Source organism: Camelus bactrianus, chromosome 14 (assembly GCF_048773025.1).
Source record: "Camelus bactrianus isolate YW-2024 breed Bactrian camel chromosome 14, ASM4877302v1, whole genome shotgun sequence".
NCBI lineage: Eukaryota > Metazoa > Chordata > Mammalia > Artiodactyla > Camelidae > Camelus > Camelus bactrianus.
Window position 1 is genome coordinate 41,018,535 of NC_133552.1, and position 20,011 is coordinate 41,038,545.

At 33.2% G+C, this 20,011-nt stretch overlaps 1 protein-coding gene across 1 annotated transcript in view; it reads right to left on the minus strand.

Moving 5' to 3' along the window:
- Nucleotides 1-387: 387 nt before the first annotated feature.
- DACH1 (dachshund family transcription factor 1) overlaps nucleotides 388-20,011 on the minus strand; it is a 397,126-nt gene continuing 377,502 nt past the window's right edge. Inside the window, exon 11 of the mRNA XM_010973575.3 lies at nucleotides 388-3,148. Within this exon, the coding sequence (XP_010971877.2) occupies nucleotides 3,111-3,148 (38 nt within the window). The 3' untranslated portion in view covers nucleotides 388-3,110. The remainder of the gene's footprint in view (nucleotides 3,149-20,011) is intronic.

Below are 20,011 nucleotides of genomic sequence, written 5' to 3' on the forward strand. Positions count from 1 at the left end.
CACAAAGCTTTGCGAAATAAGAATCATGGGAATATAAGAATATAAAGGAAAAAGGTACAAATAACAGCTTCATAAACTGAGAAATGTACATAAATAAATCATGTATATGTGGGCAGTTTGCTTAGCTGGCAAGAAACAAAATATGGAAAATCTGCTTGTTAAACAATAACTACAGAGTGTGCTTTTATGATGTTTTTCACCACAGTAATTCATATTAGAGATAGAAGCAGTTGCATGTTAAATAAAATCATTGAGCATTGTCCCCTTCGCATTGTAAAGAGCTGACTTCTGTTGTTTTTAGTTGCCTCCCATTAGAAAGTAAATACTCCTTCAGTGCTCTGCATTTTACAAAATTTAATAAAGACGAACTGTAAATAAAGTCACAGGGAGATTTCAGACAGTTTTATTAGGAGATTGTTGAAAAGAAAAAAGAAAATTAAATACAATAACAGTAAACGTGGTTCTCACATTGAAACCAGGCTCAAAGAACTAGGCTACCATAGAAAAATTTCCAATTCTTGCATTATGATGTAAAAACAGATTTTTGTACAGATTTTGTACAACAAAATTCGTAATAACCTTTTATCATTTTTAGAAAACTTTAAATATATAGATAAAAATAGACAATTTTCATAGGTCCTACATGAAGATGAGTATGTTCTGTTCCAAGGGCTTGCATAGAGCGCAAATGTGGTTATAATATAGAACAACTAGACATTAATACTTTTTAGTATTACAAAAGCATGGAAACCATAAAATGGGCACAATTTTACTTGTTTAAACCAAAAAAAAAAAACAAAACCCAAAAAACAAAAACAAATTTTAAACCAAGCCGTATAACTAAAAAGAGGGGAAGAAACTTAAGTTACAGACTTAAAATAACATTTCATGAATTGGAATATTTACAACAGGTTAGTAAGATTCTCTCTTAGCATATAGCTGATAGCTTTTTTCTTTAATCCTTGCTAAAATTTCCTTTTATAGCGAACCAAACACTAAAGCATTCTCAAAGATCTGGAAAGGATGAATTTTAAAAGTATTTAACCTACTTAACAGGTGACTCTATGCAAGGAGCAGAAAAATGACTGATTCTACTACTTATGTAAATTGTAGGCTTTTTAAAAAACTTTCAAAAAATGTATGATTCAAAAGCTTGCCACAAGTCCCTCCAATGTTAAGTGTTGTAACCCTTTAAAGACCGCATACGGGGCAAAACAAGAAATACATACAACAAGAAATAGAATCTCTGTGCTCAAATAACAAAAGATGGTTACGGAAGAACTATGCTTAGAAAACCAAGTTTCTACAAAGCATTTACTAACAGTGTTTTAAATAAAAATATTGCTCCCTTTTAAGCAAGCTAAAAATAGGAACTGTATATATAACCTTTTTATTGTATTCAAAAATGGACTTAGCTGGTTAATAGCGAGCTACACAAAAGAAATATGTTCCAGTATTGCAAGGAAGACCTAAAAAACTATAGAAGCTTAGTGCCAGAGTATCTACCATGTTAAGTCCTTTTCTTAACCAAATAATTAATACCCAATCAGAACTATCTTTAAACCTTTTAAGCTAGTTTTCTTGGACACTTAAGATTTTGCTATTTATGGTAATAAATAATGTTATGATCATAAAATTTTATGATGATAGCAAAATCATAAAATGTACAGCAACTGTACTGATTCACAAGATCAGCCTTTAAAGGTGTAATTACAAATATGTAAAAACGAAGAGAAGGTAACTTCAGCGTGTAATAAGCACTGTTTGTAGCTTGATTTCCAGTTATCTGCACAAAAGTGAAAACACATACTGTAACTTTCAAGAAGACAGTGAAAAGAACACGTAGGCACCCTTCCCTCTGACCAGGGTGGGAAACACAACACATTTTTAACTTTATCACTCAGCTACATGGTATTGGACTGATACATCAAGCATCAAGGGTTTGTTAGGTTTTGTCTTTCAGCAACATTAACATAATATGACATTAACATATAAAAATATTTCTGGTGTTTTGATTTACTGTTCAGCCACAGTCCATTCTCAATAGTGCAGTCTGGGGCACTAACTAGGGTTCAATATACAAATAAAAGTGGCTGCCACAGAGTTCTGATGTCACCAGATGCTTAAGATCTCATTCATTAATACTGTGACTCCAGACAAATATTTACATGCCTGCATGCGTTAAAACCAGAAAGGTGTCTTTCTGACCAACAGGGTGACAAAACGTATTTTCTAAAATTTTCATTTTCCTAAACTCTAGTATACTACTGCATACATAATACCTTCCTTGTATGTTTTATGTTTATATACTGTACATGTGACCAACAGTTTGAATAAGAAGCATCATTATCATTTTAAATGCTATATACCACTACCAGTTTGGAATGAAAACATGTTACATTTATATATTTTTTTAAAGAAAAAAAGAACTACAACATAATCTTTTGGTTTGTTTTCAATGCTTCTTTTCAGATATGCAAAATGTTATTTCACTGGGATCTCATCAATATCCATTTGTTGGTCTTTTTGGAAAGTATACGAACAAAAATCTTCAGGAGAAAACCCACAATTAGAGAGTTTAAAATTGAATGTAACAGAATATTACTCTTTTGTTTAATTGATTTTTTTTTTGGGACTCCTCTATGTCCCCTACAAGTTCATTTCCAAGTGTTCTTGCTGGTTTTTGGAGGACATAATTCTGTAAGTCTGGTTGACCAGTGCTACAAGAGTCTTGATGTGCTCAGATACAGAATTTTCAGGAGAGGAAAATGATTCATTCCATTAAAAACAAAAGCAAAAAACTAGGTCTTATTCAGACCTGCCTTTAATTCTGTATACAAGTGTCCAGCAGCAAAGTTGCAGTCATTAACTGTAAGAAGTTTGATACTTGTACATGTACAAACATTCTCAGGATTCTGGTATGAACCACAGGTGAAAATCAATGAAGGAAATTTTTTTTTTCGTGGAATACTTTAACTTTTAAAGAACATTAATACACAAAACTGAAGAAGTTCCCTTAAAAGGACTTTATTTTTTCCAAACTTTCCAATGACGGGGTGTCTGACTGCAAAGTTCTTTACTATAAGATGGATTTCTTCAACAGGAAAGACTCAGTACATGACAGTAGTTTTCAAATACAGTCGTCCATCTAAAAATGAACAACAAAAAAACAACCAATTAATAACATGGCATTTAGGGAACAAATGTGAATATAAAAACTACATAGACTAAGATAAAATTTGTGAGTTTTATTCTGTTTTCACTTACTTAGGAAGGAATAGTTTTCACATATTCTCAAAGTTAATTTCATAATTACATTGAGTTTATGTGACTGAAAAGAATACATTTCTAGTTCTCATAAATATATATTTGCTATTTTGATATCAGTCCTGAGCACTCAGAAAATAGATAAGATTATGTGTGTGTATTTTGCTGATATGCAAAGCTAGCTGATTTATGTTGAATGACAATTACCTCCTCCAAGCTTGCAGAACCAAATTTTCCCTGAATGCACTCAGATATATCTCCATCACGAAAGACTGAGCTCCCTCACCTTACTCCTTAGCGGTGTTGTTAAATACACCATGCAATGTAACTATTGCGCACATTTGTTGCTATTTATATGAAAGCCACCTAGGTTATTTCAATACTATCAATGAACTATATAGCCTTTCTGCCTTAAAGTGAGATTAACTGAACAACTAAATGTTAAGAAGAAATATACTACTCAACTTTTATCAGTTGAGAGACACACAGCTATGTGAAAAAAGAAAAGTCAGTCAAATCTTGGACATGTTTGAGAAACCCATTTGAATGGAGCAGAAAAAAGAAATTAAAAATCCACAAGAAAAACAAAACAAAATGTAAGCCTACTTCTCAAATGTAACACCCTCTTAAATGTCCGCTTTGTGGTATGATCCAAACTTTGGAAATATTTGTGTAAAATATGTCTAAATTTCAAGTTTTCATACCTACAGTAGAAGGTAATCAGAAAAAGAAAGTTTTCTAAACATTTTTTCAAAATGAATACTGCAGTGTAAATGTTTGCAGAATTCCTGGTAGCTCAAGAATTAAAACAAAAGGAAACAGAAATGACTTTCAGTAAATTTAGGAAATAGACAAGAGTCTACATATTTGCAGATTTCACCTTCAACATGAAGCTAATTGAGTGCTTTTACATAAACTGTAGTAGATAGAGTAAATAGGAAGAAATTTAAAACCAATTTTAAACCACTCTTCTACTTCATAAAAATATTGATGTGCCCAAATTTTATATTCCTACCGTGTTTGAGCTTAGTCTAGTTTGTACAGTTGGAATATTACCTCCAGGACATCTGTTTTTCTTAGTGATATAGTCCACACACCCAGTACATGTTCAATAAATATTTGTTGAATGAACGAACGAATGAATGAATCAGATATATTTTTCATGTGATTTACACATAGAAGATAAATAAACCTAATAAACCAATATTATAAAAATAAAGAAACTAAAACTTGTCTTTCATATTCTTAGTATCATGTGGCTAAAAATTGGACCTTTTTAAAAATAATTTTGACCTTAATGATTTTTACTAAATAAAGCAACTAATGTTTTAAAATTCAGTAATAGAAAATATAGAAATAACCAAAGAAGTAGAATGCTGATGCTTTTACCAAACTTTTCTAATTTTTAGTCCTTATTTAATTAACCCTATTTCTCTCTCCTTTCAATTATCTCAATATTTCTATCATATTCAGTTATGTTGAGGATATCATTCTCATCCTTATTTTTTGAAAAATAGATAATGCCTCCTAGGATTAGAAAAGGGGAAGAGAAATAGTCTTAATTTTCCCCAAGTTCAAATTTCACTAAGTAAAGTCCTTCAAAATACCAAGAAAAAAGTGATAATTTGCTCAAAATTAACATCTCAGTCTATTGATACTTAAAAATCTTTGTACATTAAAGAAAAAAAATTAAAGTCTTAAAAAAGTATTTTCTAATCTCCTATGATGTCCATAGCATATTAAGTAGAAGGAATCCAGTAGCAAAGAATGGATATATAAAAATCATTCATTAAGTATGAATCATTGTTTTAAAAGACCCACTAGCCAAATTCTTCACCCAGGTCTAAAGGACTACATAATTTGGTATTGACTTTCCTCTCTAATCTTACCTTGTTACCACTCTGCTTCACTCAGTGACCCTGATTCTCCTTTGCATTTTACATATGGCTCACCAAGCTCTGCACTGCTCTGGAGTATTCAGGTCTGTTCTTCTTTCCAGAAGCCTGGAAGATAAGTACCTCCTCCTTCCCCACTCACATTGCTGCTAGCATCTCTAGAACTTCTCTAAATAGAGCTCTCCTATTTATTCAAGCACCCTAAGAATTAACTGCATAGAACTTGTCTCACCTACAAGTTCCATATGGGAAGCTTCCCACATGATGAGACCCACAAAAGCAGCAGCCATGTCTCTTTTCCCATCAGTATTAGAAGGAGAAGGTTTTAGCATGAGGCTTGCCTTAAACTTTTGAATGTAGACTCAAATGTTAAAGTTTTGGAGAAGGACCTGGAGATGATCATACTAAGTGAAGTAAGCCAGAAAGAGAAAGAAACAAATACCATATGATATCACTTATATGCGGAATCTAAAAAAATGAGACAAACGAGCTTATTTACAAAGCAGACTCACAGGCACAGAAAACAAACTTGAGGTTACCAGAATGGGAAAGGGGGTGGGAATAGATAAATTGGGAGTTCAGGATTTGCAGATACTAATAAATGTAAAATAGATAAACAAGGTCCTACTGTATAGCACAGGGAACTATATTCAATACCTTGTAATAGCCTATAATAAAAAAGAATGTGAAAAGGAATATGTATATATATATGTACATATATGTGTGTGTGTGTGTGTGTGTGTGTGTATATATATAAACTGAATCACTATGCTGTACACCAGAAATTAACTATAAACCAACTATACTTCAATTTGAAAAATAAATGAAAGGGAAAGACATAGGGAAAAAAAAGAAAATCATCTGAATTGTTGAAATGGAAGCATTCTACTTGTGAGGAGAGAAAAAAGGCCTATTTAAGAACTCTGAAACAGTACAGATACATTCATTGTAGTAAATGAAGTTTCTATATTAAAAAATACATAATTAACTTGCTTATATAATAAAAATAGTAATTATCTTTAACATGTTAGAAATTTTAAAGTCTATCTGAAACTAAATTTTAAAATAAACTATATTAATTAAAAATATAACGCTAGTAATTTTTTGGTAAGCATCCTAACTGTAGTTGTATAAAAATACACTTATGAAACTTTATACATATTTATGTGCTCAGTATTTGATCTACTATAATAATCTACTTTTAATAAATGTCTCCTTCAATTTTTGACTAATGTTCCTAACAGATGAACAAACGCATCAAGCATTAAAGATGCCAGCTATAAAATAGATCCCAACTGCTACAGTAAAGGCATTTCCATGATTAAATGATACCTAGACATCAGAGATTATCTGCCTTAGAATTAACTGGAAACAGAAATATGCCAGGCATAGACAGACCCTAGAAGAGTAACTCCCCCTCCCTTCGTCTACAGAGCCCAACTTTCAAAGCAAATCTACTTTATAATTTTGTCACCTTTACTGAAATATAGTTATGGATAATTCAAAGTCTGCAAGAAAAGAGGTTTTCGGTAATTTTATATTGTTCCAAAGGCATTACGCTGGTCCTCCAACCCATAGCAAACAGTCACATTTGGATGTACCCAGAGAGCTGAGAGCAGGCTTCTGAGTTCTGGGACTAGAGGTCTATCTCAGGCTTCTGCTAACAAACCACCTGAGTGCAAGCTGAATGGCAAGGGTGCTAGGAAGAATATATGGACCGATAATTCAAACTGTGCTGTGTTTTTATGTTCTTAATAATGGCTCCAATACCTCGTCCCTCCCTGACTCTTCAAACAGCAGGCAAGGCCATGGAGCCCTACAGAAAGCCCATGTAAAAACAAGCTATAGGATGGAGATTATTGGAATCTCTGAGTATTTTCATGGCTAAGACCTCACTATTTAGAAGTATGTTTGCACCTGGAAACTCAGAGGGCTTATTCACACGTTTTGCTTTCAGGGATGCCCTTTGTGCATTACACTTACTTTTGAACTAGGTAATCTCACACCCACTAGCCATTTCCTAAAGTAAATGCTGTCTTTATGCATTTCTGTGTATTTTTCTTGATGCTGAGCTGGACTTATGAAATGATTATTCCTTGAAATCTCAAATGGATGAGAACTTTCCTTTATGATCAAGTAAATTGACAAGAAAGGCAACATGATTATTACCGGTATAGCTAATATCTTCTGAGCACCTATTGTGTTCAGGGCACTTTATAGGTTTTAAATCGTAACTTTCAACAATTCAACAAAATAGGTATTTTTAGTGTCTTTTACAAATAGGCTAAGTTAAGGCTCAAATAGTTTAAGTTATCATGTGCATTTTCACAGAGCTAATTAATGGAAGTACAGTGATTTGATATTTGTGTGAATCCAAATCCATTCCACCAGGGCACTTCCTCTAATAGCAACCGGAAGATCACTGGAGGAAACACACTGTCCCTGACTCACAGAAGTCAGGGACAGACTCTTGGACACCTTGGTACCATCAGTCTCCCTGCTTTGTGGATCCGTTCCTCACCATCTTCCCAGAAAACAGAGGTTTACATTTTACTAAAAAGTAATGCAGAGCCTCAACTGAACAACTTGAAATCGGAACTAGAATTCTTATAGTTTGGTTTCAGAGAACATACCCTCCTTTGACACGATGGTTATTTGCTTTTGCATGGGAGGTTGATATGACAGAAAAATCATCAAGCTACACTTCTGTGCATGGGAGTACTTAATTAAAAAGTCTGTTCTAATTAAAAGCGTTTGGGAGTAGGGATTGAGTGAAACTATTTAAATTACAAATCCCAAGTAGTTCCAAAGTTCACTGTGATCTGATGCTTACAGCTATAATTTGGTGTATAAGAAAGTATCTTGATCACTGAATAGTTTGTTGCAGGCGTGAAGTTTTGTATGCTACTGTTATTATGCCGATTTAGATCTATAGATAATAAGTTAAAGAAAAAAACTAAATTTCTGGTAAAAGTGGATCTCAGTTTTAATACAAAACTTGAAACCATCAAATCATCAGACCATTAAGTACACAAATTCTATATGTTATTTATTCACTTTGGCTAAGGAGGGGGAAATGTGGAATCTTTCACAAAATTTACAATTTGTTTTATGTTTTTTACTGATGAAGCTTACTTTTTTGATTTAATGTTTTTGGAGCTATTATTATATAAGTAGTTACTGGTAACATCTAATACATGTAGACAGATATAGAATTTAGCTTTTATCCCATGTATAAAACTAGAGTATTGAATAGGTTGATCATTTATTTTTAAAACTAGTGAAATTTGTTCAGTAACAATCACAATATAAAATAAGATTTTATATGAGAAGACGGTAACAGTTTGGAACAATTTCAAATTGCTTGCTTGAGTAACACCAGGAACTGAATTCTCTCATTGTGTGAAAAGTATGTGAAATCATTAACAAAGGCGTATGCTAGTGAAAGGTTATTACTCAATGTGCAAGTAGCTGTCTATCCCAGTTTCGAATTGAACTCCCTTGCAGACATCCGCAAGGATATCTTACATGTCTTTTGCACAAAGGGTTTAATAAATTACATTCCCCATTAGGAAGTAGTTTTATTAAAAAAGGCATCTATTTGTTCCAAACATATCCAGACACCTGTAATCTACTGAACTTTGCTGCTTTCACAAAACAGTTGTATGTGCCCACATCTCACTACCCCCGAGCTGAGCAATATATGAATCTAGCAGAAGACAAACATACAAGATCGTAAATCTGAAAGTTTAGTATTTACTTAAAGAATATTAGGTTAATATGAAGTATAGTAGCCTCAAGCCTCTCTCAACAGAATGTCTTAATCAGATGAAGCAAGGAAACCAAAAACAAGTGATGAAAACAAATGTTAATGATTCATGTGATATTTGATAAGACAACGGAAAGGAAGTCAAAATAAAAGCAAACAAACAGCAACAGATGGGAAGGATCTTTGTCAAGTCATAACCCCTCTTCTAAAACCCCTAAAGGAAGAAGCTAATTAAAGAAAATATTGTTTCTTGCTTTTTTTTTTTTTTAATTTTCTATTTAGAGTAAGAACATTCCTGCTACTGCTGAGGCAAAGAAACAGAGACACAAAGTCTACATTTAACATGAGAAATATTTTAAGAGAGATTGATGTTGAGCACAGGCTCTTTCACAAGAGGATACGGAGTAAATATCATTTCTTTTCATGAAATGCAGATAATAACAGTGTAAGTGATTTCTGGGAGTCATAGGCAAGGTTGTGCTCAACTATAATTAAAAAGGAAAAACTGAAAAGGTTGCAGGAGATTTTGAATTTTATGTAATTCAAGGTGATAGGTGCTGAACTTGAGGCCCACAAAGTTGGACCAAAGTAAGAGAGGACTGGATCCTGGGTCCCTTCTGAGTGCTTTCGCCATAATCACCTGGTGCCATTTTAGAGTGGGCGCAGACAACATGTAAGAGGGCACAACGACAGAGGTGTTCTGTCTCCACAGGCCAAATCTACTAGTACCAGCTGGAGGTAATAGGTTGCCTAACGGACCAACGTGACCGAGCTCATTTGAAATCATCATTGTCAACTGTATCTACTGTTTGTCTGCTCAATAGGGGCAGGCAATTCTAGGCAATGTTAAAGATGCTGGCCCCTTGACAAAATGTTCTGGTTGTGAACAATCAGCCTGTACTCACGTAGACAGGGGTTGGATCCCATGCATTGTATCACTAGAACCTAAGTGTTGTTACAACTCTTGTCATAGAATCCAAACTCGTGTTCTCTTCGCAGTCGTTTTCACTATGCAAACACTTCACCAAGCTTCACTATTCTAGAGAACTTGATTGAAGTCTAGCTATAATCTCTCTAAGAGCAGGTAACCTACCATATGACTTTGTGTATTTCCAGCACCTTGAACATTACCTGGAAACTGGTGAGTGCTCAATAAAAATATACATAAGGAACCATCAAACTAACATTATAAAATGAGGGAAAGACGGTTATTACATGTCTCTGGATAGTATACCTGAGTCTAATCATGAGGAAATAGCAGATAAAAAATGAGAAATTTTCTTAAGATTCTTTCTTCAAAAATGTCAATTTTATAATTTTTTAAAAGGCCAAGGAAATGCACGAGATCAAAGAGACTAAAGAAAATTATGACTAAATATATTGTGATCCTAATTTGGATTCAGTAATGCTATAAATGCTAAAAGGACATAATTAGGTCAAATGACAAAATTAGAGTTTCAATGTCACTTTAAATAAAAGTGTCAATGAAATATTTACTGAACTGATAAATAAAGTGTGTTTATGTGCAAGAGAACATACTTATTTTTAATAAGTATCCCCTGAAATATGCACAGGTATAAAGAAATAACTGTTTTGTTTAACGGTTTGAAACACAGGTTACCTTTTTAAAAGTTTATCAAAACAAAAGCAAAAAGCAGAATACAGACATCTTTAAAGTTTTGCTTTGTTTCTGTAAGTAAAGAAAAATTATATTGCTGTTAGGTCCACTCAGGTAAAGCATTTGTGTGTGTGTTCTAATTAAGCATTCATTAGTGAGAAGTGAGAATCCATCAGAGCGGTTAATGTGCCAGCAAGTGAGAACGGGGCACTTTGCACTTAGGTTACCTTGTCCTGATTGGAAGGTGAGACCTCCCAACTTTAACAAAAAGAAACACAGAGGAGTTTCATATTACTTTCTCCAGTCTTCTATTCATTTCTGGGAGAAAGACGACTAAGACGCAGTGCTGGAAGGAAATAATCATTTGACGGCATATTTGAAACTTAATAATAAATAGACAAATTGTCTAATATGCTTAATGAAAATGGAGCATTAAATGGAGTGATACCCGATTTGATAAAAATAGACACTGAAGAGACAGAAAATAAGGATCTTTCAAATCAAGCATTTGTATCACTTAAAACTGAGAAACAGACAAAATCTGTGGTGAATAAACTGAGTTTTCAGACTAAATGTATGTGTTATCTCTAGGGAACAAGCAACAGTGGCAGCTAGAAGGGCTGTTCTTGTCGAGTTTAGTTATCCTCTTTTAGGTTTGGAGAGAAAAAAATCATCATTTTTCTTTTAAAGGTTTAGCATTTTTTATATTTCTCTATTTTCTATACCATTACTCATTCAGTAATTTTAATAAAGTCATTATGTGTAAAATATGGTAGATAATTGTGAATGAATAAAATTCTAAATCTCTAGAGCCTGATTTAACATTTAAACAATGCTGCAGCAAGATGCTGGCCTGCTGCTAAACTTGAAAAAAATGTCAAACTTCAATGAAAGATCTCCAGTTTTTTCAGTAAGTATGAGAATTGTTTTAACTAAAGAAAGGCCACTTTTGTGGGGAATAGCTTTTCTTTTATCTCATCTAATGGAATCATCAAATATTAAATGAGGTAGTTTTCTGTGCTCTAAACTTTAAAATTAACACATAAGACTGCAAAGCATAATTAAGTGAAATGCAATAAAAAAAACACATAAGGGATCAGTTCAGAGATGTGCAGAGTTATAGTAAAGAGACAGATTAGCAAACAGGCAAGAAAGTGTGTTCACAGAATTATTCTATGTAAAGAATATGAGAATCAGTTGAGTATATGTCAAGTAGGGTTGATCAGGCAAGTTTTGGCAAATGCCCATTAAACCACAAACCAGGGATAAGGTTACCTTCAAAGACTGATGTGAACTTCTGGTCTACCTTTACATACATTCTTGAGTCCATAAAGTATTTGAATTATGTAATACTCCTTGTTCCAACTGCATTGTCACCAGATAGCTTGACAATAGTATTTTCTGCATAGCCCTCTGTGGCAGGAATCCTCTAAGATGGTTAGCAAGGCTCCCTGCTTCCTGGTAGTCACATCCTTGTGTAATCCTTCTCCCTTTTAAGTCTGGGCTCTATCTAGTTAACAACTTGCTTCTAATGAAGAGAATATGCCATAGGTGATGAAAAGTCACTTCCAAGATTAGGCTATTAAAAAACTGTGACTTTTGTCTTGCTAGACACTTTCTCTGGATCTTTTCACTTGCTTGGACAGATGAAGCAGGTTGCTATGTACTGAGCTGGCCTATGGAGGGTCCACATGGCAAGGAACTGATGACAGCCTCTGGCCAATAGCCAGCAAGGAGCTGAGGCCCTCAGTCCAACACCCTTGAGGATGTGTGGCATGCCAACAACAATATGAGTGAGCTTGGAAGGGGAGCCTGCTTCCGTTGAGTCTAGGGATGACAACAGGCCCTGCCAACATATTTTTGCATCTTGGGAGAGACCCTGAAGCCGATGACCCAACTAAGTTACTCTCAGATTCCTCACATATAGCAACTGTGAGGTAATAAATGTTGTAAACCGTGAAGTTTTGAAGTAATTTGTTGTGCCACAAGACATAATAAATACTCCTTCTTTTATAAGAAAGACATGCTGGTCAATGTCACAGGTAAATATTTCAGTTCTTGTAACTTACAGTGTGTTAGTATATCTTAGTTTGCTTTCTCCTAGAACACAGAAAAGATTGATAACCTAACTCTGCGTCATGTGGAACTCACCAAGCCAAACACTACCTTGTGAGTGCTCTTGGAAGCTTGCCTGCATTTCACAGAAACAGCAAAACCAAGCTGCATATTTCCCAGTACAATATTTCTTGTCTTACTACATCAAAAATTTTTTTTAAAAAACCTCTCTAGTTTGCTACTAATGGAATAAGTTACTCTAAATCACAGAATATTTATTTTCACACTTTAAAGGATTTGTTTTGGCCTTCTAAAAACATATATATTTTTGTGGAAGTAGAAATTAGTTGTATTACCTTAGGGTACTTTGATTGTACTGGGGATAAAACATAGATTTTCCTTAAAGATTGATGATCATATTTCATGATACATGGTGGCCTCCTCAGAGATAAAAATGATTATTGTCAATTATATTAAACTTAATTGAGAGTAATAATGACTGTATCAAATTACTTGATGCAATGTGACAGGAGTAACCGTCCTAGGAAATTGTATAGCTCCATATTGCTAGGATTGCTACCATTTAATGAACTACCAAAAAGACAAGAAAGAGAAGGAAAAAAAAACTACACTTCTCTATTAAATCCATCTAGAAATCAGCCAATCATTTTAACATCTTTCAGAATCTTTGATTCAGTAGTGGTGATTGGCCAAGCTCAATTTTGGTTAAATCTGGAATCTTGCAATATTTGAAGCAATATTCTTATCCTGCATGTTTTTCAAGGAAGCAAGCATAATTCTTTGCCAGCTGATGAGGAAAATAACAAAACAGCCATAAACAATAACAAGTGTAAGACACTAAATGCTTTCTAAAGTAGAAAGCAATGAAAAAAGACAAAAGGCGCTATCACAAAAATATGCAATGCTAATAGATAATTTTGCATTTTATAAATTGTCTTTGTAGACACAAAAAATTTCAGGAAATATCTAAGCACTCTAGACTTACAATTTACGTTTATTTTAAGTTCTAATTAGTTCTCAGCCTATATTAAATTCCATGAGATTACCAAATTTCTTCAATACAATTTCAAAAAATAAACACAAAAACTCTGCAAATAAACATCTTAAGTATATTATAATAAATGTGCATATGCTTAGAAAGAAGATAAATACTGATACATGTATATTTCATGCCTACTGTGAAATTCTGCCCTGGGTCATGGTAACATTGGCCACTATTTCCATTAAAATTAATAGCTTGTGGCTGTGGTTACTGTCAGTATTGCCTTATTTTCCCATCACTAGAAATTGTGACATGAATAAAATTAAGTTATATCACCATGTAGATAATTACATTCTGAATTAAGGTTAGATTTTAAGAAGCTTTATGAATTTAAGACACTCATCTAGGACCATGTCAAAACCACTTTATAATAAAATCTTTATTTTCCTACCATTGGGACTCCATACTACACTTAATTTCAGGGCTACTCCACAGTTGCACTTGGACAACACCAAACTGTTCAACCATGAATGCCTATTTTATCTTATTAACCCTTCATTTCAATTGGTCACACTTCAGTTCCATCTCCTTTTAAGGAAACTTACTCAGATAGTATGAGAATATTAACGTGTACATCTTGGATAACAAACCTTGCCTGTTTCCCAAGTCTTTGATAGCATCAGGGAGTCTGAATGAAGAGTTCACAACTTGATCAGTCTTCTTTGATAGGTCCTGGTTCTTTACTAGCTCAGTACTCAGATGAGAATTCTCGAAATGCTGCAACTCTAACCAGACACTTGATGACTCTATCATCAGTTGCCATATGTATTGAAAAACCATGGTGTGCTTAAAGCTTAAAATACACTCTAAGACTAGTATTATTCAGGTATAACACAAACTTTGTTGTGATCATTCAGAACACTATTATATGAGCACTTTTTCTTTAGTTATCGAGTCTAAAAAATACATGTAATTTTACTCTCCCTTCATCAAATAAGAATATTTATACTGTTCAAATGATTGCAAAGAATGTCTATGCATCAGAGGGAGAAAGCTAGCAATGAAAGTAAATTATTGCTGCTTTTTTGTTTATGACTCTATTCAAAGTAGTTTGATTACTTGAAAGGACTGGTATCCAACATATTGCCATATGAAACAATATCATGAAAAATACATATCTTTTAATGCAAGAGTTGAACTGACAGTTTGTCATAGGTAAAATCTGCAGAATCAACAAAGATGCAAAATATATAAGTCAAAATATGAATTATCTAATATACCCCTATGTATTTTTAGCATTATTTATTCTAATTTTATGTATATAACATAGCACTGTAAATTTTTTTTGGTCTCAGTTTTATTACATTCACTTTAATGGACAAAATTCAATTCTGAGTAATCCATCCTTTCTAACTGCCATAATAAGAAAAAAAAAGCTACATTATGGTTTCTCTATTTAAAAAAAAAAGTATGAGGTCATTCAATACAAATAAGGATGGTGCAAAATGAAAGAAATATGTTAACTCATAGTCATTTGAACATACGTTGTTTCCCAGTGTTGCATTTATTACTCATTATAGTCTTTTTCTTGGGGTGGGAGGAGGGTGGCTTGATACTCTAGCCTTTTCGGAAAAATGACAATGTGAAGATTATGCAAAGAGTAGGGGGTGTATAGCTCAAGTGGTAGAGCACATCTTAGCATGCATGAGGTCCTGAGTTCAATCCCCAACACCTCCTCTAAAAATAAATAAATAAATAAACTTAATCACCCCCACTCACACACACACACAAAAATAAATAAAAATAAAAAGATTATGCAAAGAGATTCAATATTTTCAACATAAGGCCTTAATGATGCCCAAAGCTATGTCTCTTGTCTGGACCTCACATTCAAACCACCTCACCTCCAGCTCCATAGCTACCTATAGAGAGCTGGTATCACTCTCAATGTAAATGCCCAGTTGTCACAACAGACCGTGCAGCAGGAAGACAAACTCATCATTGTGTACTCTGGCTTGGATCTCTTTCCCAGATTCGCATTTCAAATTACCAACCACTACATTCTAAGCCCTGAAATTTGATTTTCAACTTCTATTTCAAAGGCACCTACCCACTATTCCTTGCACAACACCATAATTTGAATCCTAATTACCTCATTTCTGAATTCATTACATTCTTCATTTCTTTATTCTCATTCTTTATCAACTAACTCCTCCTATACACTGTTTATACAGCATTTAGGATTTAGCATATTGACTTCAGATATAAAACAAGGGGGACCAGATTTTTGTCTTAATAAATATTTTTTAAGAATCTGTTTAAAGTCAACCTCAGAAGCAGTCATAATATTTATTTCTCTTGTTTGCCAAAGTTATGTAAAATATGTCAATAATATGGCTTCTCAGAGGTTAAGACTTAACATACTAGACTTAAATGAATCTTCATCAATCATGCAGTTGGAATTACTTGCTTTGTTTGTGCTCTGAAAGTACTGTTTACATTTCAGAAGCAATAGATCAAAGCGTTACTTCATTAAAAGAGAATCTTTTACAGCTTTCAAGAAAAAAAATCAAATTTTCTAAATTTCAGATTTTATCTATTAAATTAATTTTAGGCTTTGGAACATGTATGTTCCCAATGGTGTGCTAGTGAGTTCTTATAAACAACAAATCTAAAAATGAGTTACCGTGGAAAAACTTCAAAGACTGATGAGATAAAACTTCACTTCTTTGTTGACCATACATTTTTAACATTAAGGAAATAATTGGAAAGGTTTTTGCATTACCTTTGTTTTGTGAAAATAACATGCAATGGTGCCGACTGAGTTGTGATAATTCACAGCCTTTTATGTGAATTGTTGCATTTAAATAAATACCTGTGTTCTAATTTACTCACAGAGGAATAGAATCACATGTTGAAACATTATTGAAAAAAATGGCAACCAAGAACTGCATTTAAGATCGAAGTGGACAGTTAGTCTACAATTCTGGTGACTTTACAAAAATAAAAACAAACTCCCCAAATCTAGTTATACTGAAACTTAAAGATATAAACATCCTAAAAATACCCACCTAATTTTTGTATGTTTATTTACAACCATGCAAACATTAATTTCCATAGCATTTTCACTGTGCAGATAAATGCTAGCAGTATTTTTGGAATTAGTCAGTTGAGACTTCTGTTACGGATGTGAAATTATGAGATGAGATGTGGAAAGTAAGCGAATGCTATTCCCAGCTTTGGATCAAAATGAGGTTTGCTTTGTTGTTTTGTTAACAAGATAGCTCAGATTCCTTGATGTTTTGACTTCTTCTGAATGGATTGTCTGTCATGGTGTGAGCCATGGATTGCTGATGACAATTCCCATGTTCTGAATATGGACTTGACAAAAATAACTTTTTGAGAGCCACAGAGGAGGTTTCTGCCTAGTCTGCACCAAAATCAGATCAGTGCAGAAGGCCACTTGCCCTCTTTTGCTGTATTAAAATGTGTAACAAGGAGCAAAGAGGCATAGTTGAATTTTGTCTGCATTTTAAAACTCATTGTAAAACTACAACAAAGCTCTACAAATAATGAGATATAATATGATAGGGAAAAATAGTTTTTTACAGGCACATTTTGATTCTGCTGCTGATAAACCTTGGAAGTTAAATTAAATATATCACATATCGCAATGAGGTCCCATCTGGGAAAACTATGAAGAATTGTAAGAAATTTATTCTAAAAGACCATAAGCATATGAGTGCCATGCCATTAACATTTTCCTTTTTATCTACTATATTTACTTCACACTTTTCATTTTTTGAGCCTTGGATATGTTAACCAAGATTGGTTATGAATTCTTAGGGAAATATAAGCCAAGGACCTATATTATATAATTAATCAACCCTTTGAATTAAAGGACCTTCTGCAATTTATTTAAATACTCCTCATTCTAATAATTTAAGAACTAAAGTTAGAATTTATAAAAAAATTTTGGCATTTATAATCCTTCGCAATAGTCAAATCATTAAAGTGCCTGATAAAATGGGATTGATTTGAATTGCACACATTTGAAGAAAGATATGGGCAAGTGGGCCTCAAAAGTATGTCTGAATTCAAAGCAGTTAGGGAAAGTTACTGCAGTCATTCTAAAAAGCTTGGAGAGCTGTTCTCTTTACTTGTGACTTAATTGCTCTTTTCAATTTGGTTTATGTATTGATAATCTGATACATGATGAGTTTTTGGGGTTTTTTTTGATTGAGAGAATTTTTTTCTGTCTTACTATTATTATCAGAGAACATAAATAAACATTTACCTTGTTCAGGGTTCCATTTTGTTTTTCAAAATCTGTCATTTTACATAAAAATGTCTATTTCTGAGTTCCCTCAGAAAATACACTTGGCTGCACTGAGCTTATGGTCCTACTGGGCAACGGTTGACTTGAACCCAGAACCATCTGTTGAGTTTAGAAGAGGAATGCATTTCCCATTCCTAGTGTCTTACATCTAATTTTTTCTCATTTGTGAAATTTCTCTCCATTCCCAACACTTGAACTGGAGAGAGAGTCTACACTGTGAGATTTCATATAACTTTGCTTGGAGAAATTTCTAAAATCCAGTCCAAAGACCTGAAACAAGATAGACTTAAAACTATACTAATCAGTGTAAGCCATGAAGAAAAAAATAAACATTGAAATTATTAATACAAGTAAATATCATTTCAACATGGAAGTCAAATAATTCATTCTTAATATGTTAAAATGGGAATTTCATAAGTGAATGCAAAATCACAGTATGGAATTGAGGTTGAACACAGCACACCTGATTATGTATGGGAATAATTTATGGCCTAAAATCTCCCCATCCAGTGCTCTTTCTCCCAGGGAGAAATAAATAAAGAATGAGAGTCAGATTCAATAATTTGTAGCCATCATTCATCATTTTATAGGTATAATTAGTAAGCTTAGGTGGAACTATGTTTGGAGATTTACTATCTCTGGAGTATGATTATCTATGAATTAGAAAAGTCTGCGGTTACTCCATACTATATGAAAATATAAACCATATTAAGAAGAATTTGCCAAAATATAATAAAAAGAATTAAGAAGCTCTAACACTTCCATCTTAAATGAGTCAAAAAAAAAACTAGATTATCTTTTATTTAATTTGGAAAAGGATAAATAATCATACAGAGCTGAAAATGAATCTTCCTAAGTCATGTGTTTAAATTGACATAAATATTGAAATATTGAAATCCACCCTTTGTCATGAATTTTTTAAATGCCTTGAAAAATCTGGGGATATAATTTTCATTTTCCAGCTTAAAACATGCTAAAAGGAAAAGTATGTGTCACATAATGAAAATCATATTCTTTGGTTTAAAATCAATTTTTAAAATCCAAATAATGTTTAATTTTTACCAAAAATGAATACTATTGCAAGTACTATTACATTAAATTTGTGTAGGATTGTAACAGCAGATTCTTCTTAGCCTAGCCTCTACTCGTAAGTTCCTTACATATATTAATTCACTTAATCCCCATAACAACTCTGTGAGGTGAATATTATGATCATTTTCTATGTTTTACAGGTTAGGAACTCTCATAAACAAGAAGTTTAATTTACACGCTCAGTGCTATACAGATAACAGACAGCAGTGTGGAGATTTGAACCCAGGCAGTCTGAATCCAGAATCCATGGATCCATAATGGACCATGAATAATATTTTGTTTGTGTGTGTATTTATGTATTTATGCTCATGAAAATTAGATGTCTTTGCCACTTTGACAGGACAAATATATCAGCAATAGAGCAGGTCTTAGCAGTTAAAGGGAGTTACCAGGGTCACAACATTAATGAATGTCAATACTAGACTATGGCTCTCAGTCTAGCATTTCTCTCCTAAGACTAAATAGTCTTAACATTAATTCTAATCATCCAGAAATCAATTATTTAAATTATCAATATTAATGCTAGAGGAAATCTGTATTGGCATTTATTTTGTAACTGATTAATAATTATTTTTGTAACCTAATGGATTTATTTTCCTTTTTATATTAGAGAAAATATGAGAAATTGTAAATTATGAGAGCGATTTCAAGGGGAAAAAAAAAAAAAAAACTGTTGCCTAATGAAAATGCCTTTTTAGTTCCCTGAAGATGGAATCCTACAGGAAACCAAAGTCAATTTAATTGATATTATCACATTACTAAACTTTACATGGAAAGAACTAGTATATATTTGCATTTTGAATCTTAATCCTTATAAATGTATGCCACCCTCATTATCTAGCTGAACATTTAGCCGGTCACAGCCACTTCATAAATTATCATGAGATACAAAGATGGATGTCACATAGGAGGAAGGCATATGGAGTCAAAGGCACTCAGAGGTCTTGAGTTCACAGTCTGATTCCTTTCTGAC